The sequence below is a fragment of the Mesocricetus auratus genome, unplaced genomic scaffold, assembly GCF_017639785.1.
Source record: "Mesocricetus auratus isolate SY011 unplaced genomic scaffold, BCM_Maur_2.0 Super-Scaffold_100033, whole genome shotgun sequence".
Classification (NCBI taxonomy): domain Eukaryota; kingdom Metazoa; phylum Chordata; class Mammalia; order Rodentia; family Cricetidae; genus Mesocricetus; species Mesocricetus auratus.
The window spans coordinates 13,478,218-13,500,550 of record NW_024429213.1 but is presented as its reverse complement, the minus strand read 5'-3'; the positions used below and the strand labels follow the sequence as shown (position 1 = coordinate 13,500,550).

At 52.6% G+C, this 22,333-nt stretch overlaps 3 protein-coding genes across 7 annotated transcripts; 2 read left to right on the top strand and 1 right to left on the bottom strand.

The window, feature by feature from the left end:
- The first annotated feature begins 166 nt into the window (after positions 1-166).
- Wdr45 (WD repeat domain 45) lies at positions 167-6,036 on the top strand. 5 transcript variants are annotated; one of them, XM_040733786.1, is made up of 12 exons: positions 186-317; positions 1,563-1,744; positions 1,838-1,907; positions 2,009-2,083; positions 2,171-2,275; positions 3,652-3,757; positions 3,873-3,967; positions 4,404-4,483; positions 4,594-4,802; positions 4,884-4,985; positions 5,062-5,207; positions 5,610-6,036. In XM_040733786.1, exons 3-12 carry the CDS (start codon positions 1,853-1,855, stop codon positions 5,717-5,719), a joined length of 1,083 nt encoding a protein of 360 aa, XP_040589720.1. In that variant the 5' UTR covers positions 186-317; positions 1,563-1,744; positions 1,838-1,852; the 3' UTR covers positions 5,720-6,036. The 5 variants fall into 5 exon arrangements, with proteins under 5 accessions (XP_040589722.1, XP_005085153.1, XP_040589720.1 ...); XM_040733785.1 differs by lacking the exon at positions 186-317 and adding an exon at positions 1,246-1,406; XM_005085096.4 differs by lacking the exon at positions 1,563-1,744 and having other exon boundaries at positions 171-317.
- A 137-nt stretch (positions 6,037-6,173) lies between these two features.
- On the top strand, positions 6,174-8,924 carry Praf2 (PRA1 domain family member 2). Its single transcript, XM_005085099.4, has 3 exons — positions 6,174-6,606; positions 7,541-7,758; positions 8,100-8,924. The coding sequence occupies exons 1-3, from the start codon at positions 6,428-6,430 to the stop codon at positions 8,237-8,239; spliced, it is 537 nt and encodes a 178-aa protein (XP_005085156.1). The 5' UTR covers positions 6,174-6,427; the 3' UTR covers positions 8,240-8,924.
- A 791-nt stretch (positions 8,925-9,715) lies between these two features.
- Positions 9,716-20,743, bottom strand: Ccdc120 (coiled-coil domain containing 120). Its single transcript, XM_021235947.2, is given in 12 exon segments — positions 9,716-10,767; positions 11,244-12,158; positions 13,236-13,334; positions 13,464-13,638; positions 13,933-13,995; positions 15,185-15,470; positions 15,828-15,968; positions 17,176-17,309; positions 17,439-17,529; positions 17,654-17,703; positions 17,706-17,807; positions 20,612-20,743. Coding segments are annotated over 11 exon segments (2,088 nt in total). The 5' UTR covers positions 17,725-17,807; positions 20,612-20,743; the 3' UTR covers positions 9,716-10,652.
- Between the last annotated feature and the right edge of the window lie 1,590 nt (positions 20,744-22,333).

The following is a 22,333-nucleotide window of genomic DNA, read 5'->3' as shown; positions in this document are numbered from 1 at the left end:
TTGCGCAGTTCCCCGGTCGGCCCTCATTCTCCTCCCCATACTCCCCTCGGAGGACTCTAGTAATGCTCGGGATGCTCCACAGGTCCGCGAACTGGGCGAGAAGAGTTGTGGCCGGATTTTCTGGCCAGGTTGAGTCACTTCCGGTCACAGACTCCCTCTTCCGGAAGTAGAACCTGATGTAAACAGCAGAGCCGGGCACCAAAGCCCGGGAGGTCAGAAATTCGTGCTGCAGGCGGCACCAAGATCTAGAGCAGGGGTCCGGGAGGGGTGAAGATCAAGGCAGCGAAAGCGACGTGCAGCTGGAGCACGACCCAAGGGTTGGTCAGGGTCATGGGATGGGTGTTTCTGCTAGAGGTCTTGACATGCGGAGGATGACTGGGAACAGGCGGCTTGAGTCGGTGCTGTCATGAAAAGGGACATGACTTTTGGGAGAGGGTGAGGCATTCCAATTACAGTTCTTAGTGTGGGCATTTGGAACAGAGCTCTAAAAGAGGATCTTGGAAGCTAGTGCTATTCGGAGTATGGCAAGACCCAGGTGTTACACCAAAAAAGTAGGCTTGAAGTCTTAGAGGGTGGGTAGGTGTGTCTGGACAGAGGTCTTGGAGCGATGGGGATTGACAAGAGACTGAGGCTTCTAGGACAGGGACACAGAAGCGGTTGAGGTTTTCCTAGATAGGTTTCTTTTTTGGGGGGGGGAGGAGTCGTCTGTACTGGGAGAAGTATCTGAGCCCTAGGGCAGGGTCTTCAGGAGATAATGTGGGAACAAAAGGGGCAAATTTTAGGGGGAAGGTGGTTCATGAGAGTCACTGGGTAGAGTTTGAGGGATGGAGCGTGTGTAGTGTGAAGAATTTTGAATGTCCAGGGAATGCCGGGCGGGGCCTTCAGGAGATAGGTGGAGGGAGGTCCCAGGCTTGTCCTAGTGATCAGGCTTGCTGATACGAGAGAAGGGTTTGGGGAAAGTGTTGCATGGGGAGGGTGTAAGTGAGAGGGCCTGGGGGCAAATAGCTGAGAGTTAGAAAGGCTTGAGCAAGGGAGGGAGGGTGGGCCATTCACAGCTGTCTCGGAGATGCTAGCTACCTTAGTCCTTGTTCTCTCCTTTACTGACAGGTGGAGCTGGGTGCAGGTGTGAAGATGAGGAGCTTGTGGAAAGAGTTTTTTAAATATGTATTAATGATTTATTTATTTTCATTTCATGTGCACTGGAGTTTTGCCTGCATGAGGGTGTTGAATCCCCTGCAACTGTAGTTACAGACATTATGAGCTGCCATGTGGGTGCCGGGAATTGAGCCAAGATCCTCTGGAAGATCAGCCAGTGCTCTTAACCACTGAGCCATCTCTCCAGCCCCATGGAAAGAAATTTGAGGTCATGTCAGGCATTAGAGCCAAGAATGGCTGGGAGTGAGGAGGTATCATGGGACATCCTCTACCCCATTACTTCCTGATAGGCTCAGTAAGGGTTGGTGTTGATGGCAGTGTGAGTCTGTGCCAAGATACATTGTGCCTGTGGTCTTGGTTTGAACAGATACTCTGAGGTATACTCCACTTGTTTTTGTTTTTTGCAGTCTGGCAAAGAAAAGTATCAAAATGGGGAGGAAGCCGGGAGTGATGGCACACACCTCTAATCCCATCACTCAGGAGGTGGAGGACTGCTGGGAATTCAAGGCCAGCCTGTGCTACATAGGGAGTACCAGAACAGCCAGGGATACGTAGCAAGACCCTATCTCAAAACAAAATAGACAAAGTGGTGAGGAAGAAGAAATCGTTTGGGGGACAGAAGTTGTAGGACTTAAGAGAGGACACTCCAGAACTATTCTCAGTGCTGTCATTTTGTGCCTAGGGCCAGTCCTGAACCATGACTCAGCAGCCACTTCGGGGTGTGACCAGCCTACATTTTAACCAAGACCAAAGTAAGCTTGTGATTGTATCTTTGTGGGAAAGATAGGAAACAGGGTCAGAGATAGCTATGAGCCCTAGAAGTTTGACTCAGACGGAATCCCTTTATCCCCAGGCTGCTTTTGCTGTGCCATGGAGACAGGCGTACGAATCTATAACGTGGAGCCCCTGATGGAGAAGGGGCACCTGGGTGAGTGGCTGTAGTGGCAGACAGTGGGCAGAAGGGCTGATGTGGGCATTGGCATTTACCTCTACTGACACTCTGGTCCCTGTGCAGACCACGAGCAGGTGGGCAGCGTGGGCCTGGTCGAGATGCTGCACCGATCCAACCTGCTGGCCCTGGTGGGCGGTGGTAGCAGCCCCAAGTTCTCGGAGATCTCAGGTAAGTGCTTTCATCCGGTATGCGACCCAGATTCCCCACATTCCCTACTTCCCACATCCACCCTGAGGCACTGGCACATGAACTTGTCAGCACCTCGGAGTCCCGCAGTGAGGCAGTTTGTAAGTCATGGATCTTCCAGCTTGAAATGTTTGATCTGGCATTTAGTGAGACAGGGTCTCACTGTGTATTCTTTGTTGATGAGAGTGATCTCTAACTCACAGAATGCTGGGATTAAAGATGCCTTACCTTTTTATTTAGGAAACGTTACTGGAGCTGGACATGTAGCTCAGTGGTAAACACTTGCCTGGTATGCTCAAGGCCCTCAGTTCCATCCCCAGCACTATAAAAACAGCAAAACCACTTCTTGTCTGTCTTCTTACCCTAATGGAGCACTTACTGGGAGCCTAATAGTTATTTTAAGCACTTCACACACAAACACATCAATTTGAGACAAGGTCTTCTATAGCCAAGTATGATTGCTCTTCCGCCCCCCACGTGCCAGGGTTACAGGCTAGTGCCTTCACACCTGGCTTCACATATTTTAGCTCATTTAGCTTTGTAGGGGTTTCGTTCTTTTTTTTTTTTTGGTTTTTACGAGACAGGGTTTCTCTGTATTGTTTTGGAGGCTGTCCTGGAACTTGCTCTGTAGACCAGGCTGGCCTCGAACTCACTGAGATCCGCCTGCCTCTGCCTCCCGAGTGCTGGGATTAATCCTGTGTGGTAGGAAATACCATTAGCCCTTGTCCCATTTTTGTTGTGCTGTGGATGGAACCCAGGGCTTTGCACATATTCCATCACTAGCCTCCTTATCTCCATTTTTACTAACGAAAAACTGAGGCCCACGCAAGTGACTTATCCAAGATCACATAATGAATAGGTTTTCAAATCTTGGAGCTGTCTCTCCTACAACCTCTTGGCTTGAGCCCTCAAGTGTCACTTTGTGTTAAGGTGTTTTTCCTTGTTGATTCCACCACAAACGTGGCAAGAGTTATAGGTGAGCTGCAGGACCCTAGAATTCATTACAAAATCCCCCAAGAATGTGAACTGGATCCTGAAAACTCAAGTAGTTACGGAGGAAAGTTGTGGATCTGGGTATAAATACCTTAGCTGTTCTTGTGCCAAACGATCCTTGACCGCACTCAGCTCATTTGAGCCTTGATTTCCTTATGTCCAGACACGCATACCTGTTCTAGAAAGCGTTTTTAATAGAGATCTTGTCCCCAAGTGTGCATGTTGTGCGAGGCTCACACTGAATATTTAGTGAAAGGTGTAGCAAGTGGTTGGGGGCCCATGAGGGGTACAGATAAGCCCTGTGCCACCCGGTCTGCCTCTTACCCTAAACCTTGGTCTTGCCAACCCACCCATCTGCCTGTCAGTGCTGATCTGGGACGATGCCCGAGAAGGCAAGGACTCCAAGGACAAACTGGTGCTGGAGTTCACCTTTACCAAGCCAGTGCTGGCTGTGCGCATGCGCCATGACAAGTGAGCTTGGTGAAGACTGGGGTGGGGGGCAGGAGGTTCCCACAGCAAGTAAGCCCACCCCTCCCCCACTTGGGCACTTCCCTTTTCCTCACGGCCTTCTGTGTGGTGTCTGCAGGATTGTGATTGTGCTGAGGAACCGCATCTATGTGTACTCCTTCCCTGACAATCCTCGAAAGCTGTTTGAGTTTGACACTCGTGACAACCCCAAGGGTGAGATCTCCAGACCTTCAGATATCCAGGCGTAAGGATATGAGAGTGTGGAAGAGGCAGAAAGGGGGAGATGAAAGATGGGACACATGCGCAGAAATGTTAGGGGCGAGGTTCTACACGAGATAAGCCCTTTCAGTCGCTACCTTACCCTACCCCGGCCCCCGCCCCACATGACAAGAGAAAGTACTCATTGAGGACAGGGGTAAGTGTGTCAGCGAGCCATGCGCCCAAGACTTTCTTGGCAACTTCTTAGAATCTGTTTAGAGCATGGAGGGTGGAGCTCAGTGTAAAGCCTAGGCCTGTGAGGTTGCTATGGGTGATCACCACAGAGGGTTACAGCCTGGGCCTCACTTGTCCAGCTCTATCCATCCTGAGTCTCAGCCTTCCCCTGACCTCCTGTTCACCTGCCCATCTCCACTTCATCCCCGCAACTCAGGGCTATGTGACCTCTGCCCAAGCCTGGAGAAGCAGCTGCTTGTGTTTCCTGGCCACAAGTGTGGAAGCCTGCAGCTTGTGGTGAGCGATCCAGTGGGCGAGGGTTGAGAGGTGGCTGGCCCGCCTCTCTCAGGACCTTGTGACCCCTCTCCTCCATATGGCCCCAAGCCGGAACTGTCCCCCTGCTCTAGGATCTGGCGAGCACGAAGCCTGGCACTTCGTCAGCCCCGTTCACTATTAATGCACACCAGAGTGATGTGGCCTGTGTGTCCCTGAACCAGCCAGGCACCGTGGTGGCCTCAGCCTCCCAGAAGGGTACCCTCATTCGTCTTTTTGACACCCAGTCCAAGGAAAAACTGGTGGAGCTTCGAAGAGGCACTGACCCTGCCACCCTCTACTGGTGAGCACAGGATGTGTAGGGTGGGTGGTGGCCTTCAGCACAAGTCATCATGCTGGACATCATTACTGGTCTGTTCTGCAGCATTAACTTCAGCCACGACTCCTCCTTCCTCTGTGCTTCCAGTGACAAGGGCACTGTCCATATCTTTGCTCTTAAAGACACCCGCCTCAACCGCCGCTCTGCGTGAGTATCCTCACCCAATCCCATGTTGTCCCAATCCCCTGGCCATGTGCCTGGACTTACCAAATGCTGCTCATAGGCTGGCTCGTGTGGGTAAGGTCGGGCCTATGATTGGGCAGTACGTGGACTCTCAGTGGAGCCTGGCCAGCTTTACTGTGCCTGCCGAGTCAGCGTGCATCTGCGCCTTTGGTCGAAATACTTCCAAGAATGTCAACTCTGTAATTGGTGAGTGGCAATAGTCTCCTTGGTTTGTGGCACTGCATGGGTCAAGGACTGAAGGTTGGACCTAAAAGAATTGCCCGGTTTAGGCCGGGCGTTAGTGGCGCACGCCTTTAATCCCAGCACTCGGGAGGCAGAGGCAGGCGGATCTCTGTGAGTTCAAGGCCAGCCTGGTCTACAAGAGTTCCAGGACAGACTCAAAAACCAAAACAAACAAACAAAGAATTCCCCGGTTTTCATAAGCTGGAGGGAACTGGAATGTGTGGCTCAACTTCATAATTAGTAAGGGGTGTGGCACTTGGGCAAAAGCCTGGCATTAGACCATGAGCCATGGTGGGTCACCAGAGAGGATTAGAGTAAGTGGCTGGGGCATCTCCTAACCTTTCATAACACCTCAACCCTCCCCAGCCATCTGCGTAGATGGGACCTTCCACAAATATGTCTTCACTCCTGATGGAAACTGCAACAGAGAGGCCTTTGACGTGTACCTTGACATCTGTGACGACGATGACTTTTAAGAGCCCTGGCAGCTGTACTAGGAACCTGCAGTAGCAGATGGCCAAACTGAGTCTTGAGGGTGTTGAACCAGCCAGCAAGCATTAATGAGGCCTCCCACTCTCCATTCAAGCACAGCTGTGTCCAAATAAACAGCTCACTTCCCCCAAGCACTTTTTGGTGACTGTGCAGAAGGCCATGGACAGATTCTGGGCCACCTAGTCTGGGAAACACTCAGAGGGACCCAAAGGGATTTTCGTAATCCAACCTGGGGATTTTTAAAAAGGTTACCAAGAGATAGCCTCTGTGATGTATCCGAATAAAAGGCCTTTAAATGGCATTTATGACTTGACCTCAAGGGTGGGGCATACTTTTCCAGGAGCAGTGTGACGGGAAGTGGAATCCAGCTCTGGACTTAACTTCCTATTCTTACTAGTCTGTACAGCTTTGAGTCAACATACAGCTTGCACAGCCCGGCGTAGAGCCCCGCCCAGGGGTGAAGAGAAGTTGGAGTTTTGAGCTGCTCGCCGCGTGGCGAAGCTTGGTTTCCTGGTAGTCTCTGCTAACACAGTTGGTGGTTTCTGGTCACGTTGTTATTTGCAGCTGCGCAGTACGCCCAAGTTGCTAGTTGTTCCGCCTAGACCCTGTTTCCCAATGTGCCTCGCGGTGCCGCGAGGGGTCACGGGCGTTGTAGTCTCGCCGCCCTTCGGGCTGGTCCAGCAACCCGCAGGATGTCGGAGGTGCGGCTGCCACCGCTACGTGCCCTAGATGACTTTGTCTTGGGGTCTGCGCGTCTGGCGGCTCCGGATCTGGGCGATCCACAGCGATGGTGTCACCGCGTCATCAACAATCTCCTCTACTACCAAACCAATTACCTTCTCTGCTTCGGCATCAGTCTCGCTCTGGCCGGGTGAGGGAGGGAGGTAGTGATTGGCTGAAGATACTAGCGGGAAGTAGGGTGGACTTGCGGGTCTTTGAGGATGAGGAGAGGGGAGCCTCAGGGGAAGTGCTAGGCTGGGAAGGGCGAATTCGGTAGAAAAGGAAGGTCTGAGGGGCATGAATGAGATGATTTGAAGGAGGCAGATTTTTTGTTATAAGGAGAGTTGGGGGAGGTGAGAGAAGACCTGGGTAAGAAAGGGGGGAGGGAGACCCAGATTTAAGGAAGGGGATGTGAGACTACCTAAGAGGTTCAATGATGTGAGTCATGGTAGATTAAGGGAGCCCTGGAGGGTTTAAGACAGAGGTGGGGGTGTAGTACAGACAGGGTTTAGAAGGTGAGCCTGTGGAGAACCTGCTCATATTGGGGCCCAGAGGGAAGACCCAGGGTGGAGAAGCTAAAGACAGTCTAGAAGAGGAACTTGGGCAGGGTTGTGAGACCGGCACTGAAAGCGAGGACAGTTCGTTCAAGCAACTGCGGGAGGTTAGTTAGCTCTATATGAAGATGAGGTAGTGGAGGGCCTTTTAAGGGAAATCATATCTGGAAGGTGCCGAGTCTGCAAAGAGAAATGTGTTGGCTGAAGGCCTTGGTGAGGGATGTGCAAGGGTTCAGGTCAAATAGAGGAAGGTAGGAGCAGATCTGGGAAAGCTAGAAAGAAACCCTGCGGGTCTAAAGTGAAAAACCAGAGAAGTGTTGGGAGCCCAGGACCTCCGGCAGGATGTAAGGACCTGATAGGACTGTAGTACCCAGGAGTTGAGAGTTCACAGGAATTCCTGGAGGGTGGACTTGTTGGAGACAGGCCTGGTGAGACTGTGCTAAGATGCTGATTCTGGATACAAGGAACAAAACTCTTAGGGTCCAGGACTGGGTGGATGGTGAGGCTAGCCGAGTGCCCTTGTTCCCGCAGGTACGTTCGTCCACTGCACACCCTCCTGAGTGCACTGGTAGTGGTGGTGGCCCTCGGTGTGCTGGTGTGGGCGGCTGAGACTCGTGCAGCCGTGCGCCGCTGCCGTCGCAGCCACCCTGCTGCCTGCCTGGCTGTGGTGCTTGCCATTAGCCTCCTCATTCTCTGGGCCGTGGGCGGCGCTTTCACCTTCCTGCTCTGCATCACAGCGCCGGTGCTCTGTGAGTCTCTCCTCTCTCTGTTATGGCTGGGGAAATGGGCAGCTCGCGCTTGAACACCAGGCGTGCCCTGCAGGTGCCTGGGCTAAGAGGACTGGAAACCCTGGAGGACACACATGCCTCCGTTAAGTGTCTTCCTTGGCTTTGTCCCCTCTCTTCTTGTCCCTCTCTTTATTACCTTTTTGTGTCTTCCAGTTGTTAAGTGCCTTGAACTGTCCCAGTCCCGATTTATGGGATGTCCTACCTGGCCACATCCCCCATAGCATGCTAGCCTGCCTCTGGGCAAATTCCCTATCGTGGGCTGCAAACTAAGTCCCCTGATCCACTCTTGGTATCGCCTACAGTGATCCTGCTGCATGCTTCACTGCGCCTGAGAAACCTTAAAAACAAGATTGAGAACAAGATCGAGAGCATTGGTCTAAAGCGGACACCAATGGGACTGCTCCTAGAGGCACTGGGACAGGAGCAGGAAGCTGGATCCTAGGACCCTGGCATCTGTACCCTGAATCTAGACCACCCCCGCCCCGTCCCCATACCCAAGATGCAGCCTTTTTCCAGCCATTAAAATAGGAACCTGGTGCCCTCTGGCCTCTCCAAAAAAATAAGACACCTGTCACTGCTTGCTCCAATCCCAAACTCGTCATCTCTTACCCTCCAGCCCGTTATCTAGGGATCAGTCTTCCTCAGTCCTGAGTTCGAGACTCAAGTAACCTACATCCAGCCTTGAAAACTGGGTTTTTAAGTCAGAGCATATCCATGGTCAATCTCAAAACTGGACCCAGAGATACTCCCCTAACACTAATCTGAGACTCACTGGTCTCCCCTACTTCGAAGCCAGGACCTGGGGCAGGACACTCTCAAATCTTGGGCTCTAAGGATTTTTCAAACCCCATCCAGCTTGGAACCCAGGTTAAGACATGGCCAAATCTTGAGCTTAAGTCCCAATTGTCCTCAGCCATGACCCCATTGAACCCTTGCACCTAGATGACCCTAACCCTCAGCAGACCCAATAGCCTCCCTCCAACTCTGTTTATAGATTTTCTCCTTCCCCCACAATGTTTCCAGTATCAAGGACCAAGGTGTGGGGCTGGCTAGCAATAGCCCCAACTTGGAATGGAGCACATATATTAGTGTTCCTACAACAATAAAGCCGTTGAATCTCACAGCTACTTTGCCCTCCTGTGTAAAGTTCTTGTACCTTTCAATGAACAACCCTGTGGCTGTCTTCAGTTCTGCTGGACAATACCTGACCAGGTTTATATGTGCCAAAAGGGTGACTACTGTGGTCCTCAAAGCTGCTGCCTCTGAATTAGCATTAAAGCACAGGGATGTAGAAGTGTGTGCTACCATTTTGGATATTCTCTTGTTATAAGTGGGCTTGGATGGAAGTGCAGGGAGGCAGAGAAGCTGCCCATCTCACAAAGCAAGTGCAGTCAACACATGCTAGCTGAACATAGCACCATCAGTGATCCCAGCACTGGGAAGGCTGAGGCAGGAGAACTATGAGGTAGCCCGGGCTACATACAGTCTAGCTTAAGAAAACAAAATATTTGAGACTTTTGTAAACTATTTCTAGTTTTCTGGGGTTGGAGAGATTGCTCTGCAGTTAAGAGCAGTGGCTGCTCTTCCAGAGGTCCTGAGTTCAATTCCCAGCAACCACATAGTGACTCACAATCTGTAATGAGATCTGGTGCCCTCTTCTGGCATATAGGCAGAACACCATACATAATAAATTAAAAAAAAAACTTTTTTTTTCCTGGCTGGGCATGGTTGTATATGCCCTTTACTCCAGACCAGATGGATCTCTGAGTCTGAGACCAGTCTGGTCTACATAGTGAGTTCCAGGCCAGCCAGGACTACACAGCGAATCCCTGTCCTGTCTCATTCATATATTAAAAATCTGGTCTTAACTAGATGTGTAGGTTCCTGAGGTGAAGCAGACAAAGAAACAATCCAAAGGTTCAGTTTATACATTTATTATAGAAATCCCCTTCCAGTGTGACGTCTTGGGCCCAGATCCACTGGTACAAAAAGAAAATTTAATATCAGGTAAAGGGGGTAGGGGAACCCCCAGCTTCAGAAAGTCACAGACATATAGAAAACACAGCTTATGTGGATTTGTTTAAAAAGTGGTAAATAGAAGGAATGCCAAGGAGGACATGATGTGGCCTGTGGCCCATGGCCAGATGTCACCTGAGGGTTTCGCTGGCATCTATCAGTTGCCAGTTTTAACCACTGCAGCATCCCAGGATGCAACATACTCAAATGGCTCCGCTTCTTGACAACCTCTTGTATAGCTTCCTGATTGGGGAAGGTCAACACAGAGGCCATGGGCAGACACAGAGACAATAGCTCCTTCAGATACCCCACCCAGACTTCCATCCTTCCAAAGGTGGACAGGAGCCCATCTGTTCGAGAACTCTAGTGGAAGGAGGCAAAGAGTTCTGTTCACAGCAGTCGCTTAACCCCCGAGACTCTATATGGTCCATTTCACTGAGGCGGGGTGGTGGTTCCTGAAAGGAACAGGTTGGGCAAAGGGACAGGAATGAACCCAACCAGGAATGAGCTCACAGTTTCCCTTTTATAAAACACCTAGTGTTGGGCAAAGACAGGGAATACTAAATCACAACTGTAAACAGAAATGGAGGAAGGGGCAGAGTCCACCATTATCCCCCTCTTTGAAGCTAGCTGGGGCCCTCCAGTCCCCCAGCACAGAATGAGAAGAGAAGCAGGAGTATCGGACATCCTCCTGGGCCCAAAAGAAGCCAGGCGTCCTGTGAGATCAAGCAGCTGTCCCTCAGGACCAAGAGCAACCACATCCCAGGGCTCAGCAAGGTCGACCGTGTGCTCCCCAGACTGGAGTATGTCCAGACCAACATGGGGCTTATCAGGAAGGGTCAGACCAATGTCCCTGGGGTCTGGGAATCAGAACTGGAAGACTGCTCCCCCTCTAGAGTCAGGTCACTTAAACGAGAGCTCAGCTCCGGGGGGTACAGGAAGTCCGTGTAGTATCTTTAGAAAGGACAGCAGGAATCCGGAAAACAGGGAAGATGAGAGAGGAAAAGACAGACAGGACACACACAGAGAGAGGGAAAGAGGCTTGTTAAAGAGGTGGAGACAGGCACAGGACAGCACCTTCAGGCTCTTAAACTTGGGGTATGGAGCTTGAAAGAAAAAGCCAGGGAGTACACATGCCCCTTCCTCCCAGCACCCTGACTTCGAGGCTCACTGCCAGCTGTCGCATACTAGGGAGAAAAATCCTTCTAAAGCTTGGGAAAGAACTCCTGTTACTAACATCCAAGATCCCCCTCACCAGGACCCCAAGGACTAATATAGGTTATGTCTGATACAGTGACCCCATGCCAAGACTACAGCTAAGTTTCCTTGTGGTCCCACTCATCAGCTATTTTGACAAAGTGCTCCCTGGTCAGGATATCTCCAGCATCTGAATCAATACCCCTTACCCATCAGTAAAAGCACCCCCATACCTGCCGGAGACAGGGGGTGCTGTGAAACTCCTCGAGTGCGGGAGCGGTGCCTGGCTGGGAGGACCGTATAGTGCCTGGCCCACCTCATAGCAGCGGGCATGGAGGAAGGGTGCGTGTGTTGGGCCCACATGTGGAAGCATAGGCCGGCGCTGGGGCCCCATGGCCAGTCCTGAATTCCGGATGTACCAGTCCCGGAGCCCCTCCAGGGCAAGGTTCTTATGGCCACCTCGCTCACCAGCTGGAGGTAGCCGGTTGGGTGGTGGCATCCAGAGTAATGGGTTTGGATGTACTTCCAGACCCTCCACAGCTTCTGGGGGCAGGCCACAGGGCTTGGAACGGATGGCACGGGTGTTTGGGTCTTTGCTGCGGAGAAGGGGGCTGCTGCCGTCGGCGGTATATATGGGTGGAGGACCAGGGAGCATGGCAAGGAGCCCATCTCTGCGGGAAAGGGGTCCTGGGAGTTCAGGAGCAGGAAGCAGATCCCCCCAACCTGCCCCACCAGCACCACGGGGCAAGCCCCGGTCCAACGAATAGTCCAAGAGGAAGTCTCCACACATGGGTGGGAGCCGGGGGGCCCCACGGGATGCAGGGGCAGCTGAGCTAGGCCGGGCAGCCCGAGGAGGGTCTGGGGGACCAGCGGTGCGGGAGGAGAAGGCAGGGACTGGTTGGGGGCGCTCATACAGCACCTCACTGCTCTTGCAGACTGGAGGACCAGCAGCAGGGGGAGGCAGGGGGGCAGGTGGAGATCCAGCTCCCCCCGCAGCTGCTCGGTCCACCAGCAGGGCCTCAGAGCTATTGCTGCGGCGGGTGCGAGCTGCGAAGAGAGAGGCCCGATCCGAAGCAGGGTCAGGCCGAGGAAAGCCCATCTGAGAGTCCTGACTACCGGACCACTGGCGAGAATGGAGGCCTTCAGGTCTGGAGAACAGAGGTGTGGTAACAAGAGCAGGGTCAGAAACAGAAGACAAATGGTGAGTGCCCCGACTGCCCCATCTCTTCCTGAGCCTTCGCTAATTCCTCGAATAGTCCAGGGTTAGAAGTTGTGTGCACGTAGCTGCTAAGTAGTGCTTGTAAAGGACCACTGAGATTTGGTCCCAGACAGGGAAGTCAGAGGGTAGGGTGTGGAAATGTGCACCGGGATAGGGCTGCGAACTCTTAGGGTGATGTAAATGCTTCTGGAATGGGAAGGAAGCACTAGCTCAGGAATGACACACACAGGCGCTCTTCTGTTACCTGGAGCTCCTATTCTGCGAGGCTAGCCTCACGGCTGCTTGCTGCCTCCTGAAGGAACTAGCTCCTGAACGAAGCCCTACACCTTATGACTGGACCTAAAGGCTTTCTGAACTCTAAGTCACCATGTCTGTGAACCATCCCTGAACAATCATCCCACCATGCACAGAATGGATGCCCCAAGAAGATGGGGATTCTGTTCACAGCGTGGGAAAAGTAGGCAGAAAAGTAGGCATCTTAGTATTACAGTGCTTCGAGGCTGACTCTAGATTCAAAAGCATTTGCATGGGTTCAAATGTCAGAACTTCAGTTTACTCACAAGTTACTCAATTAACCTTTCTGGGCCCCAGTTTCCACACCTATAAAATGCAAATAACAGCACCTCCTCAGAGGGCTCTTAGGATGATAAAGGAGCTGTTATCCACCGCAAATGCTACCGATTATTAGCAGACAGTAGGCAGTTGACACATGCTACCCGACATGCACTGTACCTGTGTCTTTCAAAGGCAGATATTACACTCACTTCACAAATGAGGAAGGAAAGATTCAGAGAAAGAAGACGACTTATCAAAAAAAAAACCCCAGGAAAAGCCCATATTCAGTCTTTCATGCCTCTGTCTCCAATTCCCACTCCAACTTCTATCCGCCTTTCAAAGCCCAGCTGCCCATGTCCCACATCTTTCGGTAATCTGTATTCAACATCTACAGTTAGATCTAAAGGTTTCCTCCTCTGACACTCAGACCCACCCTCAAGAGTCCCCTTACTTGCAGAGCCGGGGGCCAGTGCCCCGGGTGAGGACAGGGGTGGCAGGCACACTTCGCCCCTCAAAACTGGAGGCACTCCTGGGCAGCGAGCGCGTGGGGCTAGACAGAGATGGCAGGCCCACATCGGGACCCAGGTTAGAAACTGCACCCACCAGTAGACCCTCCTGCCAACCCAGGCACAGGATCCCACTCCTAGTCCCGGGAAAGGTCAAAGAGGTTCCTTTTTACCTGGTGGGGCTGGCCACAGAGTTGCGCCGGCTCTTCAGGTCCCCATAAAGATCGGATGGGGGAGGTTTCCATGGGGCTCGCCGCTCAGGGCTCCCCCCAGATGCTGCCCGAAACTGGTCCCAGGCCTTTGGTGGTGAGGGGCGCTCGGTTAGGGAGAAGCAGCTATGAGGATCCTCTGGATAGAAGGGAGAACAGGGTAGCATTCAATGAGAGAGGGCCTGGCAAGGGCAGGGTGGGTTTAAAGGGGAGGGGCATTGCAACCTAAGGGACAAAGTCAGGCAAAGGTAGAGGCTGCTCTGCAGGGTCTAGGGCGGAGGAGGACGTGGCAGGTGAAGCTAAGGACACATGGGGACATGGGGTATGGCTAGAGGGGAGCTAAAGAAGGAGGACTGAACAAAACATGGGCATTCTGAGAGGACACGGGGGGGGGGGGGGGAGGGCCGAGCTCAGGCCGTGGGGATATTCTCACCATTATCGTGGCTGGCCCCCGACTCTGAGAGGGAGCTGCTCTCCGAGTGCAGAACTACATCCTCTACAGGCGAGAAAGGAAAGGTAGCCCATCACTCCAAGCTCTGGGTTCCATCCCGTCATACCACTGGACAGGCAGGCGCCTCTGGGTAGTCTGCCTCCTGACTCTGATGCCTCTATCTTTGCTAGACATAGACCTATAATCCCAGCTACCCAGGCTTCATGAAGCAGGGTGTGTGTGTGTGTGTCTGTGTGTCTGTGTGTCAAGGTCAAGACCGGTCTGGACTATGGAATGAGTTCAAGATCAACCTGGGCAACTTACCAAAATCCTGTCTCAAAATAAAAAGTAAAAGCAAAACAATGAAAAAAAGGGAGTCAAGCAGCGGTGGTGCACCCCTATAATCCCAGCAGAGGCAGGTGGATCTCAGAGTTTGAGGCCAGTCTGGTCTACAAAGTGAGTTCCAGGACAGCCACTGCTACACAGAGAAACCCTGTCTCAAACAAACAAACAAGACAAGGGGATGGAGAGATGGCTCAGTGGTTAAGAGCACTTGCTACCCTTTCACAGGACCTGGGTTCAGTTCCCACACCAGGCACCTTACAACAGTCTATAACTCCAGTTCCAAGGGTTCCAAAGCCACTGGAATCCAGGAGCACCTGTATGTATGTAGTAAACATAAACTCACACAAGAACACATACATGTAAATAAAAACAAATAAATCCTTTTAAAAATAAAAAGCCAGTCGGTGGTGGCACACACCTTTGATCCTAGCACTTGAGAGGCAGAAGCAGCCAGATCTCAGTGAGTTCAAGGCCAGCTTGGTCTACAGAGTGAGTTCCAGGACAGCCAGAGCTGTTACACAGAGAAACCCTGTCTCAAAAAACCAAAATAAAATAAATAAATACTAAAAAATAAAAAAGAGGACTGAGGATGTAATGCTATCGTAGGATGCTTACCTAGAATGCTAAAGGGCCTAGGTTCAACCTGACAATGCATAAAAATATCTACCTTTACCTGAGTTCAAGACTACCATAAGCTTGAGTATTTATTTTCCTGCTGCCTACTGTTCAAGTCCTCTCTTAACCTCAAGTCAGGTTACTACAATTCTCCTTGATGGGTGAGTCCTTAAGTCTTGTTCACCTCTGTGCCTTCCACAGCTACTCAGGCACTCCACCACTCCCGTATGCATTAGCCACAGGCCATTCTCAGGCCTATTTTTCACTCACTGGAGAGATGTGGGACCTGGCTTACCTTGGCTGAGCTGAGCAAGGCGTGTGCCCAGGCAGACACCCTGGGCACTGACTAGTGCTCCTGCAGAAAGGGGCAGCTGCTGGAGCACTGGGAGGCCAAGGCGGGCCCTGAAGTCCCTGAGCTGCTCCTCCAGCTCATGCAGCCTCCGAAGTGCGTCAACCTGCACCTGGCGCCGACGCCGCCTCTGTTCTCCACTAAGGTCGGGGGCCAGGGCCAGGCGGCGGGCAGCAGCTGCAATCTGCTGCTGTACAGACACCTCACGTTCCAGGGCCTCAAGAGCCAGTTCCTGGACAACCCAAAAGGGGTGGGATAGAACTAAGTAATAGAAATGACTACCCGTAGTAGCGGGAAGTTGACAGAGCCCATCTACACTGGAAGCGGGGCCTCTTCTTCTTGGAGAGGGTCTGTTTGCCTAGGGAAGGAGCGTATTCATCCTCGAGGGACAGGATGAAGAGCTGGGCCTGTGCATCTTCTAACGATAGGAAGCTTGTCTTGACTGAGCTGGGGTCCAACTCTGCACGGGGAACCCACCTGTCCAAACTCTTTCCCTCCTCAGCTCCTCCCACTCCTGGTCATACCCTCCTTTTGCCCTGGCTTGCCCCTGCCCGTCACCAGTACTATCTTCCCATACCCAAATGCTTACCTCAGCAGGACACAGGGAGTGGTGTGCTGGGTTCGGGTGTGGTGGAGGGTAGGCACGTGCTGCGGGGGGCCTCCGGCGTACCAACTGAGGCCGTTCACCAGGCTCCAGGGGGCACTCAGGGGGCAGCTGGCCGGTCAGTTCCTGGAGGGAACAGGGTGGAGACTACAAGGGTTAGCTGGAGACATGACAAAGTAGTAAGAGTGCAAGGAACTATACGTCCCAAAGAGCCTAGCCCAGCTCAAGACTCCACAGGTATTAGGTCACCTCCTGTCAAGATCTCTACCACCAGGGTAGGAAGTGTGGACTCTAAGTCCCTCGGTGCACCCCCCCAAATTCTCTGGGCCATTGGGCAAAGGAATCTTGGAAATCTGGAGTCCAGAGTTCTTAATTTTTATAATTATAAAATCCCAGTCTATTTATGCTACATATATAACACAAGGGCTGCATCTTCTGAATCCTATTAGAGCGTGTGTGCGTTCATGCGCATGTGCGCATGCATGTGTATGTGTACGTGCGCATGTGTGCACTCAAGTGTGCATGTGTGTAGGCCAGAGGCCAATCTTGGATGTTGTTCGTCAGGATATTACCTACTTTTTTGAGACAAGGTCTCTCTCTGGCTTGGGACCTGCTGATTAGGCTAGATTGGCTGGTTAGCAAGCCCCAGGGAAGCCATCTGGTCTCTACTTTTCCAGCACTAGGATTACAAGTGCCGGCCACCATACCACGCTATTCTTTTTTTCCATAGGTTCTGGGGGTCAAACTCAGGCCCTTGTGCTTCCATGGCCAACTGAGCTAACTCCCCAGCCCCTGAACCCTGTTAATCATTCAGGAAAAGTCTGTGGACACTCACATTAAGAAGGGTTAAACCAGAGCTATAGTCAGGTGTGGTGGATCGTGCCTTTAATTCCAGTTCCTGGGAGACTGAGGCATAAGCCAGAGACTTCCCTAGGCTACTGTGTAAGTTCTAGGCCAGCCTGGGCTACAGAGCGACACCGTCTCAGAAAACAGATGAGCGGATGGATGGATGGATGGATGGATGGATGGACTAGCGGAGGGGAGGGGTTAATAACTAACCCGTGTCAGTGCAGGATGGAGTCTGCTGCCCACTTTTAAACAGTTTTCACTGGGGGGACTTGGGGAGGTGTTTAATTATTCACAAGTGACTGTGGGGCTGCACCAGCGTAGCTCATTGATTCTGTGACCTCTCAGTGAAACTGTGAGGACACACAGGGTGACAAGGAAACTAACTCCCAGACAAGTGGCTGGGCACCCATCACTGCAGTTCCCTGCCTAGGCACCCTGGCTCCTCACCCCCTCCTGCCCGATAGCCCTGAGGCCAGGTCCTCACCGCCTCCTGCAGACACACTTTCCTGAGCTCCTGCAGCTTCAGACTCAGGGCCTCTTGGAGGGCCCGCTGTCGGTCAAGCAGCCCTCGAAGACGCTCTGACTTCACCTGGGGGGCAGCTTCTCCAAACAGGGCAGCTGCATAGGGAGAGCAAAGGTCAGGACAGCTAGGACATCCCGGGACAGCTGTGGGGCCAGGGTCCAGCCCTTCCCAAGCAGGCACACAGAGACTCGGGGGGGCAGCAGGAAGTGGACACAAGCACTCACCTGGGGCATTGAAGGTAGGAGAGCTGATCAGCTGACCTTTGACTTCCATCCTTGTATCGTGTGGAGGCTGTGGCTGATGGCTGGACAAGGCCTGGCAGTGACGCAGCACAGGGGGCATTAAGGAAGCGTAGCCTGTGACACCCCAGCCCCTAGCCCAGTCCCATTTCCCATGCTCCAACTAGGAATGAAAAGTGCCCCGAGCCCCACCCGCCTACCTGGCCTGCTGGATCAGATTCTGTGTCAATGTCTGGACCCACTTGGCCTGGTACCTTGGTTCCCTTCCCATTGAGTGCTAACACAGTAAGTGAGAAGCTGGGCAGACTTACAACGCCTCCTCAGAGGCCCATAGGCTACAGCCAGGAGTCTCACCTAGGGAGAGAATTAATGGTACAGATTCAATTGACTATAACAACAGCGAGCACTTATTCAGCCTTGAGTGGCTGGAACAGTTACCTGCTACGTCACAATGAATCTTTGAAACCCTTCAGGCAGGAGGTCTGTCATTAATTACCTTTCCTTTTGAGATGAGGGGTGGAAACACACAGAGGTGAAATAATTGTCCAGTAAAGGGCATAGCGCAGGAAACCCCTCTGGTGCTATGCAGTCCCTCAAGACAGCAGCTCCAACCCCACCAATTACCTCCTGGGCACCTCAGTCCATCTAGCAGGCTTTAGGGCCTGTGCCCAGGCTGTGGCCACAGCCTAGGGTGGTTTCAGTCCCTCACCACATGAACTTTGTTTCTCTCACTTATCATTTGGGGGCTGTTTTTGTTTTGGCACGCGGTCTCCCTCTGTAGCCTAGGCAGCCTAAAAGTAACTGTGTTCAAGCTGGTCTTGAACTCAATAGCAATCCACCTGCCTTAGCTTCCCACATGCTGGGATTACAGGCAGGCACTACAATGCCCAGCTCATTCCAGGGCTTAAACGCCCCTTTCGGAGGTGGTCCCTGAGTGATGTCCTCTCACAGCAGCTGCTAAACAAGAGCCTGACCCTTCCTGTACTGCCATTTGGACAGGAAGCCATGTCTGCCCCAGTGTATCAGTAGCTCCGGCACCCGAAACACTGCTGCTCACGGCAAGTAGTCCATGAATGTATGCCAGCTGCCTGAAGCAGTGACTAAACGCAAGACAGCTGAGGCAGGCGGGTATCAAGGTAGAGCTCGCTCTACACTTGTCCTAATTCCAGCTACTGCTCTGAGGCAGCAAGGAGTTGCCCGTCGACCTCAGGGTGCCTCCCACCCTGCTCTGAGACTAGCACAGAAGTCACCCTGCTGGGATGGCTGACATCCGCAGCCATAGGTAACACATTATCTGCCTCGTTTTCTGTCCCCAGAAGCCCTGGATGACCATGGAGCCTGCTTTGGCTAGCTGCCAGCTCTCCTTCTGCTTCTCTGGAATTTGCTCCCTCCCTGCCTCCCTCCCACATCCTGCTCAGTCCCCAGCTGGGCAACCAGGTGACATCACCTCCCACCACCTGTCCTAGCCTCCAACGCAGGTGACTGGGAAGGCCTAAGAGCCAGCAAAGTTCCCATTTTAGCCTACCTGGAAAGTCACAGCTCGCCATGATGGGTTGGAGGAGACCCAGACAAGCAAGGACGCCTGGCTATAAGCTCCTTCCCCATTTTCACACTGTGGGGCATGATCAAACCGCCTGTAAGGCACCCCCAGTTTCTCGGTTGTCTTCCTGACTGTCCACAGGGCTTTTGTATCGATCCCTCAAAGGACTCATGTACTATCCTTAACGTCAATGGTAAGACAGTCCCAAAGGCCTTTCTTACAAATCCAGACAGAATGCGCTTGTACTGGGTCTCCGAAGCCCACCACCCACTTGAGTTCAGCACGTCAGCATGATTGACAGTTTCTCTGATGTCCCATCTCAGCTTCCTCTGGCCCTGAACTCGCGGAGCTCCTACTTTCCTGGGACCCATTTTAGTTTGGAAAACTTTCCCAAGGCCCACTTGAACCGTCCTCCACCCCAACAGAAAGCCAACTCCCCCGGCCTCTGGGTCCATTCACCCCATTCACCACCGTCAGTCTCGTGCACTCCACATCAGGGTAAGCCAATCCTCCCTTCTTCAGAAAAGCACAGCATCCTGGAAGTCAACACAGGGTCCAGACAGGAACCCCGACTCCACCCTGTCAGCCTGACCTCAGGGACATAGCTGGGGCATGAGTCACTGGGTCACTGGGCAGGCTAGACACGGGTCAACGCCCCACACCTCCATACCTGACTCAGGAACCTTTGCTGCTCTCTGCTGTGCTCTGCACGCTTGCCTTGGGACTGAGGGCTGCCTCACACCAAGATGAGATAGTAAGAGAGCAATCCACCACAACCTGCATCGCTAACACACCCTCACGCAAACCTCTGAGACCCTTCTGTCAGCCCCAGGGCTTTGTCCTGCCATACTGCAGTCCTGTGGCTGGGACAGACTGCAGCAGCAGAGCCACAGAGGGCACATGCAGACAGACACACACACACACACACACACACACACACGCACACACGCACACACGCACGCACGCACATACAGAGGCAGGCCCAGCAGGTTTTTCAGGTCTGCCCTTCTGACACCATAGCTGAGAAAAATTCCTGGCTGTAATGACTGTTTACAACCAAGATACTTCACCTGGGTGGCACTCCAACACTGTCAGAGAGCCCCCATTTCCACATTCTGCCACGGCTTGTGCAAACACATACGCAAAGTCTGGACTGCTCCCCAGTGCTCCCCCCAAACATGCAACACAACCCCCTCCAGCACTCTGGGTGAACAAACAGAGAGAGGAACAGGTGCCTGAACAACGGTGCTCTCTAAATAGTTCGGTTGGTCTTTTCTGAGGCCCAGCCCTGGTAAAGAGGCCACTCTGAAAAGGGGAGCGGAAGTGAGGGATGGGGCAGAGAAGAGGGAGCTTGAGTCTCCTTGCCCCATCCCACTACCTCCATTTCCAACCAAAAGCTGCTCTGTAGCAGGAAAGGGAAATGGCCACATGGGGATTTGCGCCGCTCCCCGTCCTCCTGCATTGAACGCTACCCCTCCCATCGCTACCCTATACTGTCGGTGTACTTCTTCCACAGATCAGGGTCTCTGGAAGATAACTTCAGAACATTGTACCCCAGCCCTCAATTCCTGTGCCTTCGCTGTCTCACGGCCCTGGCCCATTGCTCTGAGGTACTTACCAGAGTCAGACAGCCTCGAATAGCTCAAAAAGAATAGGCGTCTCATCCAGGCCCTAGTTTTCCTGGCAGTAGAAGTGAACAGCAGTGACTGCTGTCTTGGCTGCCTCCCTCTAGGTAAAGGCCCAGCCTACCTGGACAGGAACTGGGCTGGCCCATACCTTTTAACCCTTACCTGCCTGCTTCCAGGGCTAGAGTCACTCCTGAGGAGGCAGTCTCAGAGGCCACGGGGCCTCACTCGGGATTCCCAACAGGGCCAAGAAGAAAGCATAGAACTCTCTCCTCACCTCAGACACCTAGGAGAGAACTGGGGAAGAAGCACTAAGAGCTGGGGGAGGAGCCACGGCCTCTCCGGCCTCTCCTGCTGCTGAGATCCCCTGGGCCACTGGAGCCTGTGGATACAAAGTAGCACCTCAGGTAATGGGGGCTAGGAAGCTGTGAAACACACACACACACACACACACACACACACACACACCCCTATAAGAGGTAGTGCCTGGGGGCAGGGGTCTAGGAAGTTGTGAGGTACACACACACACACACACACACACACACACACACACACACACACACACACACACCCCTGAGCAGGGTGCATCACCTTATCCAGGGTCTCAGCCTTCCCTCCCAGAACAAGGCAGGAATAAGAGAAGATCTTGGGGGCAATTTCTCCCATAATTAGAATAATGGTTTTCTAAGTTGCAGAGAGAAGTTAACAGTTTCTCTGTATTGTTTTCGAGGTTGTCCTGGAACTCCCTTTGTAGACCAGGCTGGCCTTGAACTCACAGAAATCCCCCAGCCTCTGCCTCCTGAATGAGTGCTGGGATTAGAGGAAGGCATTTGCCACCATCTCCAGGCAGAGGCTAACCTTTCTAAGGAGAGATCAGATCTCAAGACAGTATCTTCCGTAATCCAGGTAGAAATGATCCTAGTCAACAGACCATAATTTATGCCCTAAAAACCTGAGAACTGGGAAAAAGCAGCCTCCTCTGAGCCATGTTAGGGATGGAAAGCTGGACCTTGGCAAGGTGAAGAGGCCTGACTGAGAACATGATGATACAGAACATAAGAAGTAGCCGGGCATTGGTGGCGCAAGCCTTTAATCCCAGCACTCGGGAGGCAGAGGCAGGCGGATCTCTGTGAGTTCGAGGCCAGCCTGGTCTACAGAGCGAGTTCCAGGACAACCTCGAAAACAATACAGAGAAACCCTGCCTGGAAAAACAAAGGGGGGGGCAATGCTAGAGCTGGAACCTGGGCTAGAGGTAGCCACTGGCTACTCCCAAAGGCGGAAGGAATAGAAAGAAGACTGACTTCTTTATCCTGGCATATTCTTCCCCTTAACATTTCTGGCCTGGAGCAAAGCTTTATGGCAGTCAAGGAAGCTGAGTACTCTGAGTCCCTGTGATGTCCCTCAACACAACCCTACCTGGTCTCTAAACCTGTCCTGGGCACATAGGAAACATCCTCTACTCTGGGGTTAAGAGGGTGCTTTGTGAGCTCAGAACCCAAACTTAACACTAGATCCCTTACAGAAGCCCCTGCCATGTATGAGCAGGGAGGGCTGGTAGGCTGTTCCCTCCCATTCTGGGGAGGAGAACCTAGAAGAGAGTTCCCTCAGTCACATGCTATTAGGGCTTCCTGCCACTGCCACCCACCTTTCTTCCTGATTGTGACGTTTATGGTGTGACGCACAAAGGACCCTTTCATCTCCCTCCCCGCTTTTCC

Bases quoted from the DNA above. Each gene is read 5' to 3' on its own strand.
- Praf2 (XM_005085099.4), top strand. From the start codon at position 6,428: ATGTCGGAGGTGCGGCTGCCACCGCTACGTGCCCTAGATGACTTTGTC. The intron at 6,607-7,540 runs GTGAGGGAGGGA...TTGTTCCCGCAG, and splicing joins ATCAGTCTCGCTCTGGCCGG to GTACGTTCGTCCACTGCACA. The intron at 7,759-8,099 runs GTGAGTCTCTCC...TATCGCCTACAG, and splicing joins CATCACAGCGCCGGTGCTCT to TGATCCTGCTGCATGCTTCA.
- Wdr45 (XM_005085096.4), top strand. From the start codon at position 1,853: ATGACTCAGCAGCCACTTCGGGGTGTGACCAGCCTACATTTTAACCAA. The intron at 2,084-2,170 runs GTGAGTGGCTGT...GTCCCTGTGCAG, and splicing joins GATGGAGAAGGGGCACCTGG to ACCACGAGCAGGTGGGCAGC. The intron at 4,484-4,593 runs GTGAGCGATCCA...CCCCTGCTCTAG, and splicing joins GTGGAAGCCTGCAGCTTGTG to GATCTGGCGAGCACGAAGCC.